The following is a 26,790-nucleotide window of genomic DNA, read 5'->3' on the forward strand; positions in this document are numbered from 1 at the left end:
TCACTATATTCCAGTTCTAGTTTCATTTTCTAGGTGCCAGTAGTATCATCTTTATTTTTCATTTTCTGGGTTTTTTTATCCAGACATTGTATCAGATCCACCATGATGTAACTTTTGGTCTCATAGGTCATTATGGCCTTTTGAAGACGTTAATATAACATTTCATTTCATTTCATTTCTCTCTCTCTCTCTCTCTCTCTCTCTCTCTACATTGTGCAATCGTCAAGAACCAAGGTGTTGAATATTCCTTATCAAAGTAAAACCCTGTCTGTAAGCTTCCGCATGTTACAGACCTTCAAGAGGATCAAAATTGTGGACACGTTATCTAAAAAAAACTTTTCTTTTAGGATCACTTGTAAATTGTAACTAGAAATTGGAGCTATGGACCCCAAAGCATAGTTCCAAACATTCACAAATGCTTCATGAACCAGGCATTTGCAAATGTTTGACAAAAACGCATATGAAACTAACGTTTCATTCGTGACTTTTTTTTTTGGATAAGTTAATCGTATTTTTTTTGGACTTTGAAGTACATTTTTTTGCACTTGTTTTTTCGTGCCCACTGCTGGCTGCAACTCGCCACGCACTCCCACGACTGGTAAGTCATGACTTCAACTCTTAAGTCATGACTTCAACTCTCAAGTCATGACTCATGACCTCTAGTTTCCCAGAGGTTTTAATTTTTAAGTTACAGCTTTTCATGTCTGGTGTCATGACTCATGACCTCCAGTTTCCCAGAGGTTTTAAGTTTTAAGTTACAGCTTTTCATGTCTGGTGTGATGACTCATGAGGTTTTTATGAATTTCAATTTTCAGCATGTATGAAATCCAAATTCCAACATGTGAGGTTTTTATGAATTGCATGTATGAATTTCAGCATGTGCCATGTATTAATTACAGCATGCCTATGGCTTGACCATTCAAACTGGAGGTATTTGGGAGGCCACGTATGATACTCCACAGAGACTTCAGTCAAACGTTTTCATACTTTTCATTCTCCCAGACATTTGACAAATGCCAAAACGAATGTTTGGAACTATGCCCCAAAGTAGGGCTACTCATTACAGTTACAAGTTACAGACCTGAAAGTCCTAAGCTATCCATCGTAGGAATGTCATACATGAGAGTAATGATGCAAATAGATATTGTAGTCATAAAGTGTAATCTTTAAAAGATTAAAAAATACTGTTTTGCTTTATCATGTAATTAGAGGCTCATTAGCATAGATTGGACCATTTGGTAAAGGTTAAGAAAGTTAACCCTAATTAAGGTTTGGAAAGATAGAAGTTTGAGTGGGAAATCTCTCTTGCACCCTAAGTGATTGGGAATTAATGAAATATGGAAATTGAGTAAAAGAAGATCGTTTTCCTTGAATTATGGAATTATGGTTGATATGTTAAAGATTTGATTGCATGGATGCTTGCGACCGTATACATGTGAATTTCAATTGAAGTTTTGTATGGAATGATATGCAGAGAGTGACAATGGCGGCAGTCACCCTTTTTCTGCACATGGATATGAAAAGAACCCTGTTGTTGGATGTTACGAGGAAAATTCTTCGAGCAGGCCTACTGTTTGTGGGATGGATCCACGTGACCATCCTTATTAGGCGATGGACAAGGCTTTGACCAACCCTGGTTTAGAGTTGCAGGTGTGCTCCTGGGTGCACCCAGGTGAGTCCAGGCAAAGCCACCTCAGCAATGCATCAGGCTCGCTGGTAGGCTAACCAAGGCAAAGCGATCCCTAGGTGCATGGGGCTCGCTGGTAGATCCAAACATGGCTTTAGAGCGAGGTGAATTTATGAGAAAAGCATGGGGGGTTGGGTAGTCCTGATTAGTCAGGAGCATTCCTTGGCCAATGAGTTCGGCAGGTGAACATATTATGTCCAGCATGTCTTGCATGGTCGGGAGATGGATTTTGGCATAAATAAATAAGTTTTCATTGTACATGAAGTCTATTATGAAATAAAGTCATGGAGTGCTGTTATTGTGATGGTTTTTATAAAAAAGTTAGGGGTGCATGTGTAAAAAATTAAGTGGCATGTGTGAGTGGAAGCAAAAGGAAAAGGGTGTGTGCATACTTGAAAAACCAGGTGTCTAAATCTTAAAAAGAAAAGCAAGCAGTAGGGTGGACCCGAATGATATGGGTGCTTTCTGAAAAGACACAGAGGATGAAATTTCCAAATGAGACTCTTCGACTGTTTGATTGGGAATTTTGAATTCCCCTTAGAGCAAATTGAGATCGAAAAAAGAAAAAAAAATGAGTTAGGGTTCTAGGGCACATTGCTGGTATTACCTCACTAGCCAGTTGTGCCTCGGGGAGCCACTGGTTAGGCCGTTCACGTGGATCAATACTAGGAATCTACCAAGTGGTGGCTATTGCAGCAGTTAGTAAGCACAATTGTGTTTATCCCTCTGTCCAGCCATCTCCAGCCTCCAACCCATATATCTAGTCATTTCACTTCTCAATAGTGCTGCAGACTGCACTATGGCCTGCGTTGGATAAGTCATACTTTGTCGTAGAGGTTAATACAGCGGTCTTACATTGGACACCTCATAGCTGAGGGCATCCACACCAAGAAGAGGCAGAGCAGGATGGACAGATTTGAAGCTGTAAATCTGCAGTTGGTGCCCCTGGTCCCAACAAAAACACTGCCCCCCCTTTCCCTGAAAAAAGTAAAGAAAAGAAAAAGCCTCCCCTTTGATTTCCACCATCATGGGTACTTACCCATTTGGCAACATGAAGGGTACACTTTTCTGGTTAAAAATTGGTGTTAGATACATGACACAGAATTCTTCCTTGGCCTAATGGGTTGTTCTTGGTTGTTGCATTGACGTTTTGTTAAATGTGTGAGAAAGGGTCAAAGCATTCACCAATGGTTGCCACACATCACAACAGAACTGAAGGTTCATCCTCGTGTAGATTGTGCAGTGCTAGCATTGGAAATAATACTTAGTGATATTACCGAGTCTATGATTGAAACAGTGGCAACATTTATAAATTGCAAATCTAACTAACCAAAGAGTTGGAGATATAATCTGACCTGCCCAATATCCACTGCAGGATTCAAGCTTTTTCCACAGTCATAAAGAAGATCTGCTTGGAGGATTGTTACTGCTCCTGTGAGGATGTTCATCTCAACCTGTAATAAAAAATGATGTTGCATTTTCAGTATGGATAACTAGAGATTGCAAAATGATGTTCCCAATATGTTCTTGTGCCTTACCTCAGTTGCTGCTACACCATAGTTGAGGTATTCCTTTGTGCTTTGCTCTGGAAACCAATGAACCTGAGCTGAGAGATTCACCTCAGCGTGTTGTGCCTACGGTATTATAACATCAAAAGCTTGTCAAGCTTCTGAAATGCAGAGGACCAGACACCAGTTTGCTCAAAATTAGAAGTTCATATTTACAACTCATGAACAAAACCTTGAATAAATGAACCCTCAAGCGTCACACATGCATCATTCTACAAAAGACATTAAGAACAAGTCTGCACACTAAAGGGTAATTTTAAAGGCCAAGAGAAGATCCTCCTTTGTGACCGTGACCCACATGTGTACCACCCCCTAAGCGCCTTGCAAGTTACTTTATGAACACATACACGCACACTCACGCAAGCACACATGCGCGCGCGCACAGTTGAAATCTGAACTCGAATGTGCACAGGGACATCTACTAGCAGTACTTCAAGCCAATGGATGTGTTTCACTTTTCTAGAATTACACTACAAGAAACTTTTGAAATGCAACAATGGAAACTCCCTTCATCACTACAAACATGCAGACTGCCCAAAGTGGGGGGTGGGGACAAGATAAAAGCAACAGAGGACTCAAAAGAGGAGAGAAAGAAAGAAAGAAAGAAAGCTGTATTAACGTCTACTAGAGAGAGAGAAAGAAAGAAAGAAAGAAAGTTGTATTAACGTCTTCAAAAGGCCAAAATGACCTATGAGACCAAAAGGTTACATCATATCCATGAGGTACATAATCCTGGGTACAAAATAGTAATAAAGAAACATAACAAAAATCTAGAACTTTAAAATCTGATCTAGGTACATGAGCAGAGAGCTCTCATATCACCCTGATACATCCCTCATGGACCACTGTGACATGGTGCTCAAGGTGGTAAAACTGAACTGGCGCGAGAAGGTCCTGCGATGATGGGAGATGTGTTGGAAGGCTGGCGATTTCGAGCGTGTGATCTATGGCTAGAAGGTGCCTTGGATTATCCCATAAGTGGAAGCATGGGAAGTTGAAGAGCCAGATATAGGCTAGAGTGGCACCTTGTCATAGTCATCTCCTCCGGCCGGTGTTTTGGGAGGTAGCTCACCGGGAGATGGGAGCCCGGTGGAGGGATGCTGCAGTACCCGTTGTTGGGGGTGTTCGTGGAGCTCGATGGTGATGCGTCTCCTACGTGCATTAGTCTTCCACTGCGCATTCTGACATGGTATCAGAGCCCGGGCGTGTGTGGTCCTGGGGGCGACCCCCTCGCGCCTCGGTGGCTTGCGGAGCTCGAATCGAGGGAGGGTGTTGGAAGGTTGGCAATTTCGAGCGTGTGATCTATGGCTAGAAGGTGCCTTGGATTATCCCATAAGTGGAAGCATGGGAAGTTGAAGAGCCATATATAGGCTCGAGTGGCACCTTGTCATGGTCATCTCCTCCGGCCAGTGTTTTGGGAGGCAGCTCTCCGGGAGATGGGAGCCCGATGGGATGTTGCAGTGCCCGTTGGGGGTGTTCGTGGAGCTCGATGGTGATGCGTCTGCTACCTGCGTTAGTCTTCCGCTGCGCATTCTAACAAGATGATGGCCCGGATCTTCTTGTTGTGGCGTGGCCGTGGGCGAGGGCCATGGGGTATCGAGCTCTGCATAACTCAGTGGCTCTATTGAGTGTCACACCTCTCGGCCGAGCTCCTACACCAGCCTGTGGTCTGGGTATGATGGGTGGATCGGCCCTCAGAGTGCTGGTATGGAAGAAGTCAATGAGAGCTCTCTGTGCTGGTCCTCGAGCAAGTACAGCTGATCTGGATCTCACTAAGGACTCCCTGTGTCTACGGACCTCTAGAAGAAAAAGTCCCAGGCATCTCTGATCCGGGAAGTCCATGATCCTGGAAAGTGGTCCGAACCCAGCTCGGAAGAGGCAGTGGAAGCTCCCCCGAATCTCATAGTACACGGGGCATCGGCATATGTAATGGTCCTCTGTCTCAGGCTTTGTGTGACAGAGCTGGCATATCCTATCCTCTGGTGCGGCCGCCCTAGGCCCATATCTGGCAGTCTCCACTCTCAGCTGGTGGGACAAGGTGCGGATCTGGCCAATCGCACATCTCACCCCAAAGGATAGGTGTATGTCCATGTAGCATGGACGGATAATGAACCCATCCTCTGTCAGGCATAGGAGGTGATCTCTGTAGAAGGCCATCTTTGTCCCCAGTGGACGTCTAGGTGAACTCCATGTCCTCTGAGTATCGAGTCTGACAATGTCCTTCCTGATAACCTTGTTCCGCTCTGTGCGGCTGAGAGCAAATGACGGGGCCTCTATGCTGGACTGGAAGGAGAGGAGTGCCTCCATCTGCATACCGTGCATGCCAAACCAGGTGCCTACGTGTGCATACCAACACTCTGTATCTCCCTCAAGTGTCAACTGTCTCGAGGACTTCAGGGCTAGCCGGGGGTATCTATCAAGTGGAAGCTCCCATAGCCTATGCCAATATGTCACTGTCTGGAATAGAGCCTCTGTCACTATCGGTGCAGCCCCCATCTCTGCCCGCACAATCTCATGTGGCACTGATGGTTTACTCCTAATCTCCATCGGCTTCCACCCATCATATACCTCCTCTGTATCTGTCTCGGCCGGCTCTCTCCTCAGTCTCCTCCTATGGTATAAGCTAGGACCCCAGATGGGGGCACCATACAGTAGTGCAGGTGTAACTAGAGTATCAAATAGCCAAAGCTTCGTCCTCGGCTCCTGAAACTGTATCTGTGAGCATTGCCTCTCTAGCGAGCCAAGGGCTGCATATCCCCTCATCAATCTAGCGTCGGCCACCTTCCCCATCGAGAACTGAGGTCCAGCAAAAGTGATCCCAAGGTATACATACGAGGTAACATACTCCACAGGCTCTCCACTGTATGTAAACTGTACTGCACATCTACTTATCCACTTTGAGGAGGTGTTAAAGATCATGACCTTGGTCTTTCCAAGGTTCACAGTAAGGTCCCGGTCCTCGCAAAAGGCCTGTAATGCATCCAAATGCCTTTGCAGCCCCTCTGGTGAATCAGAAATAAGAACAATATCATCTGCATACAAGAGGATCGGTATCAGGACTCCTGCCAAATGTGCTCCTGGTCCTCCCTGTCTGTCTATGTAATCCGAGATCTCGTCAATGTATAGACCAAATAGAGTAGGAGACAAGGGGCAACCCTGCTTCACCCCGATAGTGCTGTGTATGATCTCTGAGTCACCTCCTGGAGCCCGTACTCTGCTTGTGACTGACTCATAGAGTGTAATGATCCCCCATAGCATCTCTGTTGGCACTCCCATATCCTGCAGTCTCCTCATCAGTCTGGCCCGTGGGACAGTATCAAAAGCTTTGCGGAAATCCACAAAGCAGCAGTATATCCATTGCCTGTGAGCTCTCCCCTCCTCAATGATCCCCCGTAGTGTAAAGATATGATCTAGTGTGGAGTGCCCTCTCCTAAAGCCTGCCTGCCCCGGTGCTCTGAGTCTCTGCTCCTCAGACCATCTACTAAGCTCATGCTCCAAAATCAAACCATAAATCTTGGCCAAGGTGTGACCAATCATGATAGTCCTATAGTTGTTGGGGTCCATGGGGTCACCTGCTTTCAAGATAGGTGCAATAGTATTCGATGACCAGCTGACGGGGAAGCCCTCACATAAAGCCCTGTTAAACATGTGAACCAGTAAAGGGGCTAGCGTGTCTCTATTATGGGAAAAATGCTCGGTGAGGAGTCCATCATGATCCAGTGCTCTCCCAGTCTGCATCCTGTCAATAGCATCTCTCACCATGCTGAGGTGAAAGAAGGAAGAGTGTGGGGGACGAGGTTCGGGTGGATTTGGGAGAGGTGGCTGCTCGGGGACATGGTAGAGAGAGGTGGCATAGGTGTGCCAGGTGCTAGGTGAAGTAATCAGAGTTGGAAGGCGATGATCCTAGAAGATCCTCCATGCCTCCTTACAATCCCTTCCAAGAAATAGCTGGTATAGCTCCTACTCAAGCCTTGCTAGGTAGGCTCTCTTCTTTCTCCATGTGAGACGTCGAAAGATCACTCGCACTTGCTGGTGGTGATCCTAGTGCCATCTCCCGATGTAGACGGGCTCGGGTATCACGACATTCCTCGTCGTACCAGTTATTCTGTGGGACAGTCCCTCCTGGTGATGTAGGGGTGGCTCTGGAGTGTGGGAAGGCAGCTGCAGCGGACGTATGGAGGGTGGCTGATAAGTGTGTAGTAAGCTCATCAAGTGGGATGTGGGGGTCGAGGTCGGAGAGAGAGAGAGAGAGAGAGAGAGCAAAGACCTGATAGGGTGACTGCCCTCCCATTGTAGGTCCTCTGATGTGGCAGCTGGTTTGCTGTAATCAAACTAAAACTGACCTGTGAAGAATGATCAGGCTGCCACAGTGCCGATTCAAGAAATCACAGAAGACATTGCCATGAAAGCCGGCTGAAGAACTACAATCCTGTTGTGGGATGGACTTAGCAAGGGCGGCAGCAAGGTCTCCATAAGGGCAGCAGTTGTGGACTGGCTCCATTGAAAGTGGCTTTTGACAGATGGTAAAAAGGAATAGGCTGTTGGGTGCCTAATGGGGATCTCTTCAGTGGGACCTTTGCTCTAAAGGTAAAGATTTCTGAAGGGGGTTCACTTGTGGCTTGTGTTGGGTCACAGGGAGCTAAGAAGAATATTGAAGGGCCTAAGCTCTTTTTGCAGGGAGGCTTTCCTCACCAACAAAACTAACAATTACCAGACAAATAGAACGGGCAGCATACTTCAGCAAGAGTTTGGAAGACCACGTCTTGAGAATCAGGCATTCAAGGCAAGGCTCAACATCCTTGGAGAGCACATGACCAAAGAGGACAAGCGTGAGAAGCCTGGAGTTGACATCACCAAAATGCAGAGGGGCCTTGGCACACAATATCAGAGGAGCAAATCAGCTGAGGGATAATTTAAGGAAAATTAAGCCAGACGAACTCCAAAAGGCACTCGCCATTTCATCTCCCAGATTGTAGATGCCATCAATGCCATTGAACAACATGATGGCCATGCAGTCATAAGATTCTCTAGAAAAAAGAAAAGCAATCCTCAGTAACTTTAAAAATCTGAAGTCCACCCTTTGGATTTCGGAGGAACTTGGGCAGAGTTCAGGCAGAGAGGATCGGAACTAAACAAGGTCAAGGTGGCACTGAACGCAAGAAAATGAGCAGTGTTTCACCTAGGGGCAAGCCCTCATCTGGGAGTTCAAGAAACCAAAGCTTGTGGATCATCCCCCCCACCCCCCCCCCCTCCCCTGAGTACATCCTTCAGAAGTGGACCTGCATCTACATGGAGTGAGTGCCACCTACTACGGAGCTTGCGGGGGTTCGAATCCAGGATCCCCCTTCTTGGGTGAACACTGTACCACTATGCTACAACGCCATTGGCAAGCTTGTGGACCTTTATCCTCCAGGGGATTGTAAATTTGGCTCCAACAAGCCTTTAGACCAATAGGACCCTTTTTGTTTCTCAGCCTATGACAAGACCTATTATGGTCAATGCAATGTGCTGGTCCCATAGGCCATATTTGGCCTTCTGTGGAGGTTAATATGGATGTGTCATGGGTTTTTGAAGGCCAGTAAAGTACTCTCTCTCTCTCTTGAGAGGGAGGGGATCAGAGAGGGAGAGACACCTACAGAGGCAGATTACAGACTTCTTTCGACCAGAGATTGAGCAGTCAGGCCACCAGGCATTGCAGCTAGCCCCAGAGTATAGCCGCACCAGAGGTACACTGATTGATCGGGCTATAGAGCTGGGGCGGTCCAGGCGCCCCAAGATGAGAGGCCCATCTCGACACCGGCGGAGACTACAACAGAGGATCAGGACCATACTAGCACGGCATGGGAGACGTCCAGTCAGAGTACTCACCATGGAGGACATTGAGGATATCCGCCATCGACCGATGAGAGACATCTTTGGATAGTGATGTGTATGATGCTTACCTTTGTTGCTGGAGTTTTCCTCCCAGATGTTATCCATTAGGAGCTCCTAGTACCGTACTTTTCCTCATAGTTGTTTCAGTTTCAGTTAGTTGTTTAGTTGTTTTTAGCTTTTCTTACACAGACATTGTATCAGATCCACCAATTGTTGTAACCTTTTTGGTCTCATAGGTCATTTTGGCCTTCTGAAGACGTTAATATATCATTTCATCTCTCTCTCTCTCTCTCTCTCTCTCCGCAAAGCATTTGATACAGTGCCCAGAGCCAGATTGATGAGGCGATTACAGGAGATGGGGGTACCCACAGAGCTCATATGGGAGATTATGGCTTTATATAGATCAGTTGCAGGACAGGTACGCACCCCAGAGGGGGTCTCTACTTTGGTTCACTCCACTATAAGAGCGAAGCAAGGTTGCCCGTTATCTCCTTCATTGTTTGGTATGTATGTGGATGACGCTTCTGACTACATTGAGAGATTGGGGGACAGAGGAGGCCAGCTAGCTGGTACATGGATCCCACTATTGTTATATGCTGATGATATTGTGTTGATCTCTGATTCCCCTGAGGGTATGCAGCGTCATCTGGATGCTTTACATGAGTTTGCACATGATAGTCGATTGTCTGTCAACCTTGGCAAAACCAAGGTTATGGTGTTTAACACCACGCCATAGTGGGTTAGGCAATTAGCTCCAGCATTTACATCTGGCCAGGAGATTGTGGAGTATACAGATGCATATACATATCTTGGGGTAGTATTCAGTGGGCCAGTGTTTTCGATGAGGAGAGCAGCAGAGACTAGATTGACTAGAGCACATGCAGCCCTGGGTGGTTTGGAGAGGATGTGTTCGCAGGTTCAGTTTCAGGAACCTCGAACAAAACTTTGGCTTTTTGACTCTCTAGTGACATCAGCTATGCTTTATGGAGTGCAGATATGGGGACCTTCAGTGGGCCATCACAGCGCAAGCGGGTGGAGAGGTATGGAGAGGCCTTTGGTATCTATGATTGCTAGGATTATTAGAGCCAAGGCCGTGGTACCTCATGAGATTATTCGAGCAGAGCTGGCGGCTGCCCCTCTGGTGATTGAGGCTCTTACGAGATCAGTCTCCTACATACATGGCTTGTGGGATCCCCCCCGAGATAGATATGCACGCCTCGCCCTTGAGTCCTCCCGACAGTTAGCTGCATTATATATGCCATTGTACTGCATACTATGAGATACGTGGTCGTTTCCACTGTTTATTCAGAGAGGGTTTTGGACCACTTTCCAGAGTCATGGGGTACCAGGACCAGAGGTGTTTGGGATTGTTCTTGCTTGAGTTGCGGAGATATAGAGATAGCCTGCTTAGGCGCACAGAGAGCCAGACTCAGAGGCACATTACAGACTTCTTTAGTCCAGCCATCACTGCGCCAGATGGACCACAGCAGCAGCAGGACATGGATACTGCCCACACCAGCGGTACACTGATTGATCGTGCGATTGACCTTGGGTGGTCCAGACGCCCACGACTACGGAGGAGGGCATCCCAGCATAGACGGAGGTTGCAGCGGCGGATTCGGATTATTCTTGCGAGACATGCGGGACACCCAGTCAGGGTGCTGACCACAGAGGATATTGAGGAGATCCGCCAGCGTCCGATGTCACTATACTCCACTCACCTCCATAGCGTAGCCCCCCCTCACTATATTCACACCCTATAAGGGTTTCTGTTTACCTTCCAGTTCTAGTTTCATTTTCTAGGTGCCAGTAGTATCATCTAAATTTTTCTTTTCCATTTTCTGGTTTTTTATCCAGACATTGTATCAGATCCACCATGATGTAACTTTTTGGTCTCATAGGTCATTATAGCCTTTTGAAGACGTTAATATAACATTTCATTTCATTTCATTTCTCTCTCTCAGCTGCCAAATGGCCAAAGATAGAAAGGTCTCAGGTCATGATGCTCTCCCGTATAATACGCAGCAAACCATCGGTCCCACATGATATTGTCATGGCAGTGTCATGGCCCCTTGAGGCTCGCCCTACAATCCTCCCAGCAACTAGCAGCTTATTTTTTACAAGTCATGGTATAGCCGAGTATGCACTTGGTTCACGAGGTAGGGATGAAGGTCTTCAGGTGTTAGGGTTAGGGTTTGAAGGTACTGCAAACATAAACGTTGGGAAGCAAAGAGAGAGAACACGACTCTTTGTGTATTCAGTATGATAATGTGAAGTAGAATAGCCACATAATAAAGTGACCTAAAAGATGTGTTCACATGTCCGGCCATAAAATGTGCCGGGTGGACCAAAACACTTATAAACTGTTTATAAGTGAAACTAAGCTAAACTGGGAGAAAAAACCTCCACTAACTGAAGTAAAAAGTGCCCTAGTAATCTAGGGATGATCACTAGCACTCCTCTGGGTGCATACACAGCATAAAACCCAACAAACCCCCCTAGAGTGATATGTGATCACTGTACATCATCCACCAAAAGGAAACAAATTCAAAGCAGTGCGGAATGCTTCGAATTTCGGACGTGGTAATGCCTTGGTGAAGATGTCTGCCACATTCTGATCTGTAGGACAGTAGATCGGACTGATATCACCTACCTGGAGTCTCTCCCGAACAAAATGATAGTGAATCTCAATGTGTTTCGTGCGAGCATGAAACACAGGATTCCTGGCCACAGCAATGGCACTCTGACTATCAGTATAGATAGGTGTAGGCTCCTCCACTGAAATATCCATATCAGTCATGAGACGACGCAGTCAAACACACTCAACAGTAGTAGTGTAGGCTGCTATGTACTCTGCCTCACAAGACGAAGTGGCCACTGTGGTCTGTTTCTTGCTTAGCCAAGAAATGCATGAAGAGCCAAGAAAGAAACAATTTCCACTAGTGGAATGTCTGGTATCAAAATCACCAGCCCAATCTGAATCACTGTAAGCGTATAACTGCATGTCACCCCCCTCAGGATAAAGCAATCCAAGAGACAAGGTACCCTGCAAATACCAGAATACACGCTCCACAGCTTGCCAATGTGACAACCGCGGGCTGTGCATGAATCTGCTCAACTGAGATACGGCATACTGAATATCTGGCCGTGTAGTACACAAATAAATAAGGCACCCAACAGCCTGAGCATATGTAGTGGCATCAAAGGAAATACTGTCATCTTGTAGTGACAGTTTCATCCCAGGCTCCATAGGAGTGCTAATAGGCTTGCAATCCTGAAATTTAAACTTCTCCAGAAGTTTAGCAACATACCGAGATTGCAACAACCCAATGCCTCTGTTATCCTGTATAAACTGTATGCCCAAATAGTAGTGTACAAGCCCCAAATCAGACATGTCAAATGTCTGTTGCAGTATCTCTTTAAAAGCTGCAATTTTCTCATCATTTGATCCCATGAGCAAGAGATCATCTACATAAAGACTGATGACCAACAGATCTTTCTCTTCTTTCTTTACATACAAGGTGGCTTCTGATGGACCGTTCACAAATCCTTGAGTGAGTAGGAAAGCATCTATCTTTGCATACCAAGCTCGTGGAGCTTGTTTCAAACCATACAAGGCCTTTTTCAGCCTGCATACTTTCCCTTCATGACCATGTTCTGCAAAACCTATGGGCTAATATACATAAACTTCCTCCTCGAGGTCCCCATGTAGGAAAGCAGTCTTTATGTCCAACTGGTGAACAACCCAACCACGATGTGCAGCCAATGCAATGACACACCTAAGTGTCGACATACGGGATGTAGGAGCAAATGTCTCCTCATAATCAATGCCCTTCTTCTGTGCACAGCCCTTTGCAACTAGACGGGCTTTGTACCTGTCAATGGATCCATCTCCATGTCTTTTCAACTTATAGACCCACTTAGTACCAATTGCTTTCTTGCCTTTGGGCAGATCAACCAAATCCCATGTTTGATTCCTTTTAATAGAATCAAGCTCATCCTGCATGGCTTTGTTCCAATGCACATTGTCTCGTGCATCCACAAATGAATCAGGCTCATCATCATCCTGTAAACTGGCTGCCATAACCATATTCAAATCCATGATGTGTGCATGCTCATTGGTCCGTGTCTCCCTACGAGTACGACCAGCAAGTGGACCCTCTAGATGGCTGTCCTGTAATGTCCTCAAATACCATCTAGGTATGCGTCTGACCTGTGGTGCCTGCTGCCCCATATTTGGTTCAGCTTCTGGCTCAATTTGCTGCTGAATTTCTGCACCACCTTCATGATTTGCTGGCTGTCCTGTACCCTCATGAGTTGGATCACCAACTGTGGAATCAAACTCCATAGGTAGTAGACCTTCAAACACATCATTTTCAGCCTGATTTGCATCATAACCAGCCATGGATATTTCTGATTTTTCATCAAAAATCACATCCCGACTAGTGAATATCTTCTTGGATAGTGGGTCATATAACCGGTAGCCCTTGCTCTCACGGCTATACCCAACAAAAATGCATTTTGTGGCTTTATCATCCAACTTCCTCCTCAACTCTTTGAGTATGTGTGCATATGCAAGACACCAAAAAGTACGAAAATGTGATACCGAAGGCTTGCGGCCATGCCAAGCCTCAAAAGGAGTAATGGAAACCAATGCCTTTGTGGGACATCGATTCAAAATATGACAAGCACACATGACAGCTTCCACCCAAAAGATATGTGGTAGCTTCCTTGCCTTTAGCATACATCTGGCCATCTCCATGAGTGACCGATTTTTCCTTTCTGCAACCCCATTCTGCTGTGGAGTATAAGGAGTAGTATACTGATGTTTTATAACTCTACTCTCAAGAAAGGAATTCAACATGTGTGACATATATTCCCCCCCTCGGTCAGAACGGAGAGTCTTAACTTTGCATCCTGACTCTGTTTCAGCAAGTGCTACAAAGGCCAAAAATGCATCATATACCTGTGATTTCTGTGTCAAAGGATAGACCCAGCATATACGAGAGAAGTCATCAATAAATGTAGCAAAATAGAAGCAACCTCCTAATGACTTCGTCTGCATGGGACCACAAAGATCACTGTGTATAAGCTGCAACTGTGCAGTTGCTCGTAGAGCCTGATCACGTGGGAAGGAAAACCGATGCATTTTTCCCAAAATACATCCTTCACAAATGTGATCTGGAGGCCTCTCCATGAGAGGTAGGTCTGTAAACATGTTATGTCGCTGCATAAGCATAAGACTACCAAAATTTACATGCCCCATGCGAGCATGCCATAACTCCGCATCAACCATAGCTGGAGTAAGAGTGAATGCATTACAAGCAAACTGATCCACTGGCTAAAATGCATCCAACTGATAAAGTCCATGACATAATGTACCAGTAGGCATCAAGGTCAAAGCATTAGCTTTGTCTCTGACCATGCATTTGTCATCATCAAAGTGGACTTGCATACCACAATGTGCTAAAGAAGAAATGGACAACAAATTCTCCTTTATCCTTGGTACATATAAGGCATCTGTAAGGCGAAGAATAAAGCCATCAATGGCTGTGAGCTGAATCTCCCCAATGCCACGAACTGGATATGAAGCATTGTTGGCACACTGAACAGTTTTGCCAACAGGGGCAGGGCCTACATGACAAAACAAATCCCTGCGAGATGTGATATGCTTTGAAGCACCACTATCAAAATACCAAGTACATGCATGCTCTGTCATACTGAGTGCCTGTGAAGACCAAGAGGCATCATAGCTGCATGTATAGAAACAGTAATCCCTGTCCTCAACAAAAGAAGCAGTCTCTGGAGGAGCTTTAGAGGCATCATTTACAGACATCCCAGATTCCTTTACTTTCTCTTTGGCAATCCTCTTTCTACACTCTGTGATGTAGTGACTTGGCTTCTTACAGTAATGGCATTTGCCCTTCTTCTTGGGCTGTCCATCACCTTTCTTGGTATCTTGAGATGAACCACCATCACCTGAATTCTGATTTGAACTCTTTGGCTGAGATTTGCCTTTCCCCTTTTGACCTGTAGTAAATGCTTGTTCAGCACTTGTGTTCATATTCATATTCTTCCTGATTTGCTCTTCTTGTAGCAATGGTTGAGGTCTTTTACACACAAGGAAGAGGTATCAGTCACTTCTCGCCATGCATCTACTCCTCATGGGACAGAAGGCAACAAGTATGTGCATGTTGAAGCTAGTGGGCGACATGATGGCCTTGTGGATTCAAAGGATGTATATCATGGAGAGAGTGGTCGGCATGGAAGCTAAAAGACTCTGCCCATTGAGTTGTCTCGTGGTGAGACATTGCATCATTTGGGAGGGTCACATGCATCTGGGCCACAGATTCATAATGCACATGCCATCGTGCCTCGTGAAACATCTTTGGTTGCCCATGAAGCCCATGCAGAGAGAGGGCTGCCCCGTTGGATAAAAGGAAGAGAAAGAGAGAAGAACATGTATCACATCCCAAAAAGCTCAAGGAGTTCAAGGCAGGGGACAAGTTCGTGAAATTTGATGCCTTTCATGGAGAGTATGATGCCTCCAAGGTGCTTGCTTTTGTGGCACAGTTTGGCATTGCTTTTAGTGATGAGGACTTCACTTAGAAGTCTAAAATTCATCATGCAAGCATGTTTTTAAAGGGGACAGCTACCCATTGGTGGATCACTGAAAAGACCACCAAAGATCCCATTTGCACTTGGAAAGAGTTCAAGGACAGATTTTATGCACAATTTTTGCCTCCCGATGTGGAGCAAACTCTCACCCAAAAGTGGGATAGACTTGAGCAACAAGACAATGAAAGTGTACAGCAATATGTCAACAAATTTTGGAAAGTGTTGCTTGAGGTAACTCCCTTTATGCAACTCTCCGAAGATGAAAGGAAGAGGAAGTTTTGCTCCGGTTTGCAACCAGTTTATCGTTCGGGCATCGAATTGCACCCGAAACTTACTCTTCAGCAGCTCATAGAATCTGCTCTTGCTACGGAGCAATTGGTACTTAAAATTAAGCAAGATCAGGGAAGTTCTAAGGGCAAAGAGAGGGCTGTCCCAAACCTGCAAAAAGGTGGATAGCCACCTAAAAAGAGCTTTCGGGAAGCCCAAAAGGGTGGTAAAGCTGAAAGTACCCCATCCAAAGACATTGCACCAAAGAAGAATAAGTTTGGCTTGACCCCCGAGCAAAGGGAGCAATATGCCAAAGAGGGGAAATGCTTTTCTTGTGGTAGTAAAGAGCACATGTTTAGGCAATGCCCTACCCACAAGCAAAAGCATGAAGACAAGCCACCCAAGGCAAATGTGCATGCCATACCCGATGTGCAGGGTAGCACTGAGCATGATGGCAAAGAGAGAGTGGTATGCAAAGCTTGGGGGACAAATCAAGGATCAGCCCGCCTTATTCATGTTTGATGATTATGCAAGAGATAACTTCATCTCTACACAGATGGTAGCCGCCTTGGGGCATAGAGATTGGGGACATGGGACCCCAAATTGAGGCAGAGGCAGGCTTTTATTGGCAGAGAGTTATAGGTCACTCCTCTTATTGGAAAGTTGCGCATTCATATACACGGTTATTTGAATCATGAGCATTTCTTGATCGCCCCACTCAATGGATGTGATGTATTACTTGGCAAGCCTTGGCATCATAGGCTTGAGCCCCGCAGAGAATATAAAACCAACAGGATCACCTTTATGCATAGAGGCCGCATGCATGTCATTGATGCTGGCAAGGAAGGGGATTCTATCCCAGTTGTCTCTCACATCTAAATTAATAAGGCAATGAAAAAGAGTCTTTCCACGTACTTGGTTTTTATTCATGACAAAATTAAACAACATAATGTGAATGTGGATGTATTGACTCAAGAGAGGCTGAATTTTCTTAATGCTGATAAAGATTGTTTTGCCGATGCATTGCTAGGAGAGCTACTTCGGGAGAGACCGGAGGATCATCGTATAGATCTTGTGCCAGGTAGTTCCCTACCTAACAAACCCGCATATCGTGCGAGTGCCGCACAACAAGAGGAGATCATGAAGCAGGTTAATGAGCTTTTAGAGAGAAGGATTTGGTTCAGCCAAGCTCTTCACCCTTTTGTTCTCCTGTGCTTCTTGTGCAAAAGAAGGATGGATCTTTCCGCATGTGCGTGGATTATCGAGCTCTAAACAAGCTCACCATCAAGAACAGGTTTCCAATCCCACGCATAGATGACATCTTGGATAAGCTTGATGGTTCGGCTTGTTTCAACCGTATAGATTTGAAGAGTGGTTACCACCAGATTCGTGTGGTACCTCAGGATGTCCTTCAGGAGAGCATTTGGATTGTATGAATTCTTGGTAATGCCTTTTGGCCTTACCAATGCCCCGACAACATTCAACCGTATGATGGACATGATATTTCGACCCCATCGTAAGTTTACAGGTGTATTCTTTGATGATATCTTGGTTTTCTCCAAGAATGAGAAGGAGCATAAGACTCATTTGGCTACAGTGTTTGAAGAATTGCGAAAGCATAAACTCTTCATAAATGCTAAGAAAAGTGAGTTCTTCTTCTCAGAGATACACTATTTGGGGCACATTGTATCCAAAGAGAGTGTAAGAATGGATCCTGCTAAAATTAAAACCATTCGGAATCGGCTAGAGTTGCCAAATGTACACCAGGTGCATAGCTTTCTTGGGTTGTGTTCATACTGTAGGCGACTCGCCAAGATTGCCTTGCCATTGCATGATCTTACAAAGAAGAAAGCCACTTTCCAATGGACTTCAAATGAGTAAGATGCTTTCTTACAATTCAAAAATGCTATCATTTGTGGACTCGTTTTGATTGTTCCCGACTTGCAAAAGCCATTCACGGTAGAATGTGATGCATGTGGGAATTGTATAGGAGCTGTCTTAAATCAAGAGGGTCATGCATTTGCTTATGAGAGCCATCGCTTACATGATGCTGAGATCCATCTAGACATCTATGAAAATGAGCTCTTGGTTGTAATTCATGCCTTAAAAATATGGAAACATTATCTTCTTGGGGCTGAATTTGTAGTCAAGACAGATCACCAAAGCTTGAGATATTTTCTATCTCAAACAAAGCTCTCGGAGAAGCAAATGAGAATGGCAAACTTTCTTTCCATGTTTCATTTTCAGATTGTACACACTTCGGGAAAGAAGAATCTAGTGGCAAATGCTTTGTCCAGGAAGCCTTATATAGCTGCAATTTCAGTGGCCTCTCATGGGGACTTATTTGCCATGCGTGATTTGTATCATTTGGATGCTGATTTTTTCCATATATGGACTGATTTGATGGCTGGTCACTCACATACCTCTTATGTGATCAAAGAGGGTTATCTTATGAAGGTGAAGGATATGCGTCCAAAGGTTATGGAGGAATGTCACGCTCCACCTTATGCTGGTCATAGAGGTATTTTACCCACCACACGCATGATAGAAAGATATTTCTTTTGGGCAAGCATGCATAAAGATATTGAGGCTTATGTATGCATATGTATTACCTGTCAAAAGGTGAAATTTGATAGGCAAAAGCCTCCCGGTTTGCTTCAGCCATTGCCTATTCCCTCGCAACCATGGGAAAGCATTACTATGGACTTCATTATGGATTTGCCTAGATCCCAGCATGGGAATGATACTATTTGGACCATAGTTGACAGGTTTAGCAAGCAAGCTCACTTCTTGCCCGTCAAGAAAACCATTAAAGTTGATCATATGGTGAAGCTTTTCCTTGCTCACATATTCAAGCATCATGGTATGCCTAAGTCCATTGTTGGGGATAGAGATCCTAGGACTACGAGCCTCTTTTGGAGGGTTTTATTTGATAACATGGGCACTAAGCTTGAGTTCTCATCTACTTATCACTCCCAAACTCATGGTCAAAGTGAGGCTACAAATTCTGCTGTGTTGGATTTATTGAAGTGTTATGTGGTAGATCAAAGAGTTCCTGGGAGAAGTATCTTCCATTTGTAGAGTTTGCCTACAATAACACAGTACATGCTTCCACGGAAAAGGCCCCGTTTGAGATTATTTATGGCAAAGTGATCTTGCCATCCATCCTTTGTACAAAGGATGAGATTTTTGCAGCCGATGAGTATGTGCGTGACTTGGATGTAGCCTTTGCTCAGGTGCGGACTGATAGAGTATGCACAAGCGGAAGCAAATAAACATGAGTGAGAGAAAGATGTAATATGCGGAAGCTTCGGAGAAGGATCGGTACTTCAAAACTCAGAAAACAGCACTCTTTTCGCGACGGAATTAACGCACAAAACTGAAAGACGATGTGCAGAAAAAATAGAGAGAGAAGGGGGAGATGGAGAGGACACAGTATTGGGTCCCAAATACCCTCTGTAGGGCCCCCACCACGGATGGTGTATTTGCTTTATTAGAATGATGTGAATCTGAAACAAATACAAGAGTACTTGACCTTTTCTTGGCTGGAAAACCTGCCCTTGACCTTCAGTCCTTCACCCCTTAGCTTTAGCACTGTTCTTGGCTGTCCTGGCCCTTGGTTGCTTGGAGCTCTTGGTGAATTGTGAGATGCTATGAATGAATTATGACTTGGGCTTTTATACTTCCCAAATCATGCAGTCGGCCTGTTTATAACAGCCCCACGACTGTGTCTTGTGCAATAATTCAATTCACACCATAATTAAGTGTTTTCACACTTGTCTGATGGCTGTCCAGCCTGCGCATGGCTCTGGGACAGCCTTCTGGCTGCTGGGCATTCAACGCAGAGGTGTGGGGCTGCCCCCCACACCTGGCCGACTGCTGCCTAGGGCTTATACCCCCTGTCGGCTGCCTGTCCAGAGGGTCTGGAGCTGGCCGACTGCCCCTCCAGCCCTTGCCTTGGCTGGTGGGCAAGGTCTTGGGCCCTCTTGGCCCCTTGGGGGTGGTTCTACACCTCCCCCATGCCCATCTAAGCATGCACATGCAAACCCCTACACTGGGGTAGCCCTATGGGCTGGCCCCATCTCTACATGCAACCTTCATGCCTACAGATGTCTGGCATCCAGTTGCAAACCAGATACACAGCACATCTGACATCATTCTAGAGGGAGACTCACAGCGCGGACTGGCACTGCTTCTTGTGCAGGACATTGCACACCTGACCTTGGACTCATGTGCAGGACAATGCACACCTGACCTCGGACGACTGAGATGGATCCCTGGCTGACTCGTCCCGGACTGGGCTCACATGGGACCAGTTCACCATCCCAGGTCCTGCACCTTCTGTACAGAATGTCTACGTGGCATCCAAGTGCGGGATGCACGTGACATCCCCTTCTGCTTAACTTGACGGAAGCTGCATAGCCTCCAAATAATCCGTCAATAAAGCCGGATAGTCTTCGAAAAATTCTTTGTCGAGCCATACCGCTTCATGAGTTCCTCGGTCCTGAAACTTCGTGAAGAACTGTCGTAGTCTTCGGCCTGAGCCATGCTTGAAACGGTGCAGAAGGATCTGTTCTGGAACCATTACTTCGGCTTCATCAATGATGTCTGGTTCCGCTTCGTCTTTGACCTCTGAAGGGGGTGGACCTGCATATGGCTTTAACCAACTGACATGAAATACATCGTGCATAGTCCAACTCGGAGGTAGCTTTAACTGCATAGACACCTCATTAATCTTTTTCCGGATGGGGAATGGTCCGAAGCTCCTGAAAGACAACTTTGGGCATCGCTTGCCCACTTGCTTTAATCTTTGCTTCATAATCCGAAGATATACCCAATCTCCTTCCGAAAACTTCATGTCCCTTCGGTCTTTATTGGCCTGTCGAGTGTAGGCCTCTTGCGCTTTAGCCAACCTGTCTTTGACGGACTCTAGGATCTCCTGGTAAGACTCCGTCACTCTGTTCGCCTCTGGTACTGAAGACGAGGTCCTGGTTAACAACGACTGGAAAGGCCTTCCAAACGCTGCCTCATATGGAGTCCTGCCAATAGCTGAAGAAAAAGAGTCATTCAGAACAGCTTGAACTAAAGGCAAAAACGATTCCCACTTACCTTGCTGATCGTGGACATAACACTTCAGCACATCAAAGGCCAACTGGTTGTATATCTCTGTCTGGCCATCTGTCTGTGGGTGGAATGCACTGGAAAAATTCAACTTAGTACCAAAATTATCAAACAATGCCCTCCAAAAATGACTGGTAAACTTGGCATCTCGGTCTGACACTATGGTTCTAGGAATCCCACCAATCGGGTACCAATGCCGAATGAAAAGCTGGGCAACATCCTCGGCGGTCACATTGGCCCTGCAAGGAATAAGCATCACAAATTTGCTGAACCTGTCAACAATAGTCAAACACTGTGTATTACGCTTACTCGGACTGGGAGGCAGATTTGTGACAAAGTCCATCGAAATGTCTTGGAAAGGACCCTCAGGAATTGGCAAAGGCTGTAACAACCCTATCTTCTTTCCACGAGGAGCTTTCACCTTTTGACAAATGTCACAGCGTTGTACATAAGTAAACACATCACGCCTCATCTTTGGCCAATAGTATTGCCGTTCTAACTTCTCCAGAGTCGAATTCATGCCCCTATGACCTCCTGTAATGGCGTCATGGGCATCATGGAGAAGAGCTGCCCGGAATGATTTCATGACACACAGTCGGCCTTTGTAGTAAAGCCAACCATCGCGTATCAGAAAATGGCATGGTCCTGTGGCATCCAATGCCTGTTCCCACTGCGTACCGAATTCCTCGGAATCCGCGTACGTGTGCTTCATGTCTTCTAGTCCTGTACCAACAAGGTCCAGTCTAGTGGTCTGAATCGCGGATACTTGTCCCTTCCTGCTCAAAGCATCGGCCACTGGATTGGCCTTTCCTGGAAGGTACTCAATCATGCCACCAAACTGCTGGAATATCTGACTCCAGCGGTGCTGTCGATCACTCCACTGTGCACTGGGCATCGTCTGAATCCAGCGCAATGCCTGATGGTCAGTGCGAACCTCAAAGTCACGGCCATACAGGAAATGTTTCCAATGTTTCAAGGCCTGAATGACTGCTAGGAGTTCACGATCGTAGACTGAGTAATTTTTTTCGGCGGGCAGTAACTTACGAGACATGTAAGCTACTGGATGACCATTCTGTTGCAATACACCGCCAATTGCGATGTTACTCGCATCGGTGATCACCTGAAATGGTTCGTCCCACGAGGCAAGGGCTAGACAAGGCGCTTCAGACAAAGCCACCTTGAGGTTCTGGAATGCCTCCAACGCTCGTGGAGTCATTCGAATCTTTTGCCTCCTTGTTTTCACTCCCTTTAGCAGATCGGTGAGGTCTGCCGAGAGATCAGAAAACCTGTCAATGTGGGTGGAATATGCCTGGCATATACCCACAAATGATCTAATGTCATAAGCAGTCTGAGGTACTTCCCAGTTCACAATCTCGGCCACTTTAGCCGGATCTAGTCGAATGCCTTCGGCACTAATTATATATCCCAAGTAATGTACCTGGAACAGATAAAATTCTGACTTCTTTTCATTGATATAGAGCTCGTTGCTTTCCAGCAACTTAAGGACTTTCTCCACATCAATGTCATGCTGCTCAACTGTAGCTGAAAATATGAGTATGTCGTCCAAAAATATGAACACACACACTCCAATCAACTCCCGGAAAATACGCATCATCATGCGGTTAAATGTAGCTGGGGCGTTCGTCAAACCAAATGGCATGACCACAAATTCATAGTGGGCCCGTTCTGTGCGGAAAGCTGTCTTGGGGATGTCCCCCTCAACAATCCGAACCTGGTGGTACCCACTCTTTAAATCCAATTTAGAGAACACCTTAGCTCCATTCAGCCTCTCGAGAATATAGTCAATTCGAGGCATCGGGAATCTGCTCTTGATAGTCAGCTTGTTGAGTGCACGATAATCGACACACAACCGAGAAGACCCATCTTTCTTCTTGACAAATAAGATCGGTGCTGCAAACGGCGACACGCTGGGGCGGATGAAGCCAGCTTGCAACAATTCTTGGAGTTGGCGGTCCAACTCCGATTCCATTGCCTTAGAAAGGCGATACGGAAACTTGCTCGGGGGTTCCGAGCCTGGGAGGAGATCAATTTTGTGATCCTCCGGTCTGGACGGGGGAAGCTGGGGAGGGAGACTGTCCCGAAGAAAAATCTTCTGGAACTTTTCATGGAGAGCCGAGTACTTCTCGGAAGCACTGGCCACCGTCTGGGCTGTCTGGACGTAAATCATCGCACAATGTGCGCCTTTCCTAACTGCTCTCTTAGCCTGCAAGTGGCTTATGAGCGGAAAGTTTGGAATACCTGGCTCACACTTAATGGTCACAGGGGTGTTTGACACATTCCGATCAATCTGGAACGTGTGCTTGTCCCACTTGACATCAGGGAGAAACTTGTGAAACCACTGGATCCCTAAAATTATGTCTGCTCCTACAAGAGGGGCAACCATAAAATCACGCACAAACTCTATGCCCTGAATGACTAATTTAGCACCGAGAGCTTCATACTTGACGCTCGTAGTCATACCTGTGCTAAAACCCTCAACTTGTTTGTCCACCGGAGTGAGCTCGAAGCGGGCACGCCTAGCGGCCTCTTCCGTGATCACATCCTCCGTGCTGCCGCTGTCAAACAAGACAACGACTCTCTGGCCACCTATGTAGCCAAAGGACTTGAGCAATTCGTTGCGCTCATACTCCTGGTCATGGGCGCCCTTCTGCTTATCTTCGAGCTCCCGGCTAATAATTGCTCCAACGGAAGCACCGGGGTTTGAAGAACTAGGGGTCGCCGCGGGGATCTGTGGCGGAGCTGTGCTCACCACGGAAGCTGTGGAGGCGGCGGCGGGCTTTGGAGGCTTCTTCGGACAATCCCGAGAAGTATGTCCTTTTGTGTGACAAAAGTAACATCTACCCTCCTTCCTGTACTGAGCAAGCTCCTCAGCACTCAACTTGCCACCTGTCTTGCCTGCCTCCGCTTTCTGGTCTGGAGTAAGCTTAGACGCATTGTTCGAGTTCTTGGAGCCAGAGGCTCCCGGGCTCTGTCCTGGGGAAGACCCCGTCTGGTTCTGGCTTTTGCCCCCCGAGGTGTTAGCCTTGGGAGAAGCCGGCTGGGAAGTCTTGGGCTTGCCACCATTGTGTTTCATTTCTGCACTCTGCGCAAGCGAGAGTGCGTCCTCAAAGGTGGCTGGTCTAAACATACGCACCTCCCATTGGATTTGCGTGTCCAGGCCATACAAAAACTGCCCTTTCTTGTCCGCATCAGATAAGCCTAATTGTAGACACAAGGTCGAAATTCTATTGGCAAACTGAAGGACTGGTTGCGCGTTCTGACGCGCTCCCCTGAACTCGTCTTCGAGTCGCTCAAGGTAGTGGGGCGGTAAAAACCGCTGCTTAAGGTCACGGACGAACTCGTCCCACCCATAAGCTGCCATACCTGATCTGGTGTGGGCATGAGCCCACTGAGTCCACCAAGGAATGGCCTCACCTTCCAAATACCAACTGGCTAAGATCACTTTGTCAATATCTGTTTTCCTAACTGCGGCAAAGTAAGCTTCAAATTGATGTAACCATGAATACAGAGTAGTGGGATCGAGTTTACCATTATACTTACTGAAGTTCATTTTCTCGGGAAAATGATTCGAGGGCGCCGTCGGTGTCAATCTGGCGTCCAAAGCTTGGAGGTAACGCTCGTGTTCCACTCGTCGCATGGCTTCGTCTTCTCGTTGTCGAATCTCCAATGCCCGTATCTGCCTCTCAAGCAAAGAGCTTGACTGCGGCTGTGACCCCTCGAGAGGGTCCCTGTGACGAGGATCTGGTATCTGGGGTACGGAAGGAGAGGGAGGAGGAGATGGAAAACGCGACGCTGGAGAGCGAGAACGCTCCTCCAGAGCCAAAATCCGCGCCTTCTGCTCGTCCAACTTGGTTGTCTGGTCTGCGATTGCTCGCATCATCTGCTGGAACATGTCTTGTACACTCAAGCCGGGTGCCCTAGCTGGGCTGCCTGGTGCACTCTGGTCCCATGGTTCTGGTTCTCTCTCGTCGCCAAAGCTCGCCATAGCGGGAATCTGCAATTCCTTTCCGGAACGCAATCTGACCATCCACTGTCTGTGTGGGAGACTTCCGGAGGCTTCCGGAGGCTAAAACCAACCGTCCTTCGAGGGACAGGAGTCACTCCGAAAGGGGTAGTCCACCGGCGTCTAAAAACCAACCACACGAGCGAAAAATTTTCTGGTTTTCTTTGCTGAATCTTCGTCCTTGAAGTAGGCTCTGATACCACTGTAATATGCGGAAGCTTCGGAGAAGGATCGGTACTTCAAAACTCAGAAAACAGCACTCTTTTCGCGACGGAATTAACGCACAAAACTGAAAGACGATGTGCAGAAAAAATAGAGAGAGAAGGGGGAGATGGAGAGGACACAGTATTGGGTCCCAAATACCCTCTGTAGGGCCCCCACCACGGATGGTGTATTTGCTTTATTAGAATGATGTGAATCTGAAACAAATACAAGAGTACTTGACCTTTTCTTGGCTGGAAAACCTGCCCTTGACCTTCAGTCCTTCACCCCTTAGCTTTAGCACTGTTCTTGGCTGTCCTGGCCCTTGGTTGCTTGGAGCTCTTGGTGAATTGTGAGATGCTATGAATGAATTATGACTTGGGCTTTTATACTTCCCAAATCATGCAGTCGGCCTGTTTATAACAGCCCCACGACTGTGTCTTGTGCAATAATTCAATTCACACCATAATTAAGTGTTTTCACACTTGTCTGATGGCTGTCCAGCCTGCGCATGGCTCTGGGACAGCCTTCTGGCTGCTGGGCATTCAACGCAGAGGTGTGGGGCTGCCCCCCACACCTGGCCGACTGCTGCCTAGGGCTTATACCCCCTGTCGGCTGCCTGTCCAGAGGGTCTGGAGCTGGCCGACTGCCCCTCCAGCCCTTGCCTTGGCTGGTGGGCAAGGTCTTGGGCCCTCTTGGCCCCTTGGGGGTGGTTCTACACCTCCCCCATGCCCATCTAAGCATGCACATGCAAACCCCTACACTGGGGTAGCCCTATGGGCTGGCCCCATCTCTACATGCAACCTTCATGCCTACAGATGTCTGGCATCCAGTTGCAAACCAGATACACAGCACATCTGACATCATTCTAGAGGGAGACTCACAGCGCGGACTGGCACTGCTTCTTGTGCAGGACATTGCACACCTGACCTTGGACTCATGTGCAGGACAATGCACACCTGACCTCGGACGACTGAGATGGATCCCTGGCTGACTCGTCCCGGACTGGGCTCACATGGGACCAGTTCACCATCCCAGGTCCTGCACCTTCTGTACAGAATGTCTACGTGGCATCCAAGTGCGGGATGCACGTGACAAAAGATTACAAGCAAGAACAAGACCTTTATTAGCTTGAGGTTACAGAGTACAAGAGCCAGCAAATAGGGCACTATTGGATGATTCAATGAATAAAAGAGAGCAACTCTTATATACTTGTGTATGAACCAAGTCGGCCTGTAGAAACAGGCCGATAGGACCTCCACGACAGCATATTAAAAGATGCATTATTTTACCCCCCCCCCCCCCCCCTGCATCTTGAAGTGTGCAAAAAAAATGTTAGAAGAAAACTGATGACGAAGATGCGACCATGAACACCTCAGTATGGCCAGTACTGAGTACACCTCGGAAAATGCACATGTCAGCTTGTTTTT

At 46.7% G+C, this 26,790-nt stretch overlaps 1 protein-coding gene across 1 annotated transcript in view; it reads right to left on the reverse strand.

Annotated features, from left to right (window-relative positions):
* Positions 1-26,790, reverse strand: part of LOC147604014 (putative aldehyde oxidase 2) — a 74,343-nt gene that overhangs the window by 35,324 nt on the left and 12,229 nt on the right. Inside the window, exons 7-8 of the mRNA XM_086795217.1 lie at positions 3,226-3,321; positions 3,043-3,141 (exon numbers count right to left, since the gene is read on the reverse strand). Of these exons, the coding sequence (XP_086651343.1) occupies positions 3,043-3,141; positions 3,226-3,321 (195 nt within the window). The remainder of the gene's footprint in view (positions 1-3,042; positions 3,142-3,225; positions 3,322-26,790) is intronic.

Source organism: Cibotium barometz, chromosome 62 (genome assembly GCF_041138505.1).
Source record: "Cibotium barometz isolate CiBa-2024 chromosome 62, ASM4113850v1, whole genome shotgun sequence".
Classification (NCBI taxonomy): domain Eukaryota; kingdom Viridiplantae; phylum Streptophyta; class Polypodiopsida; order Cyatheales; family Cibotiaceae; genus Cibotium; species Cibotium barometz.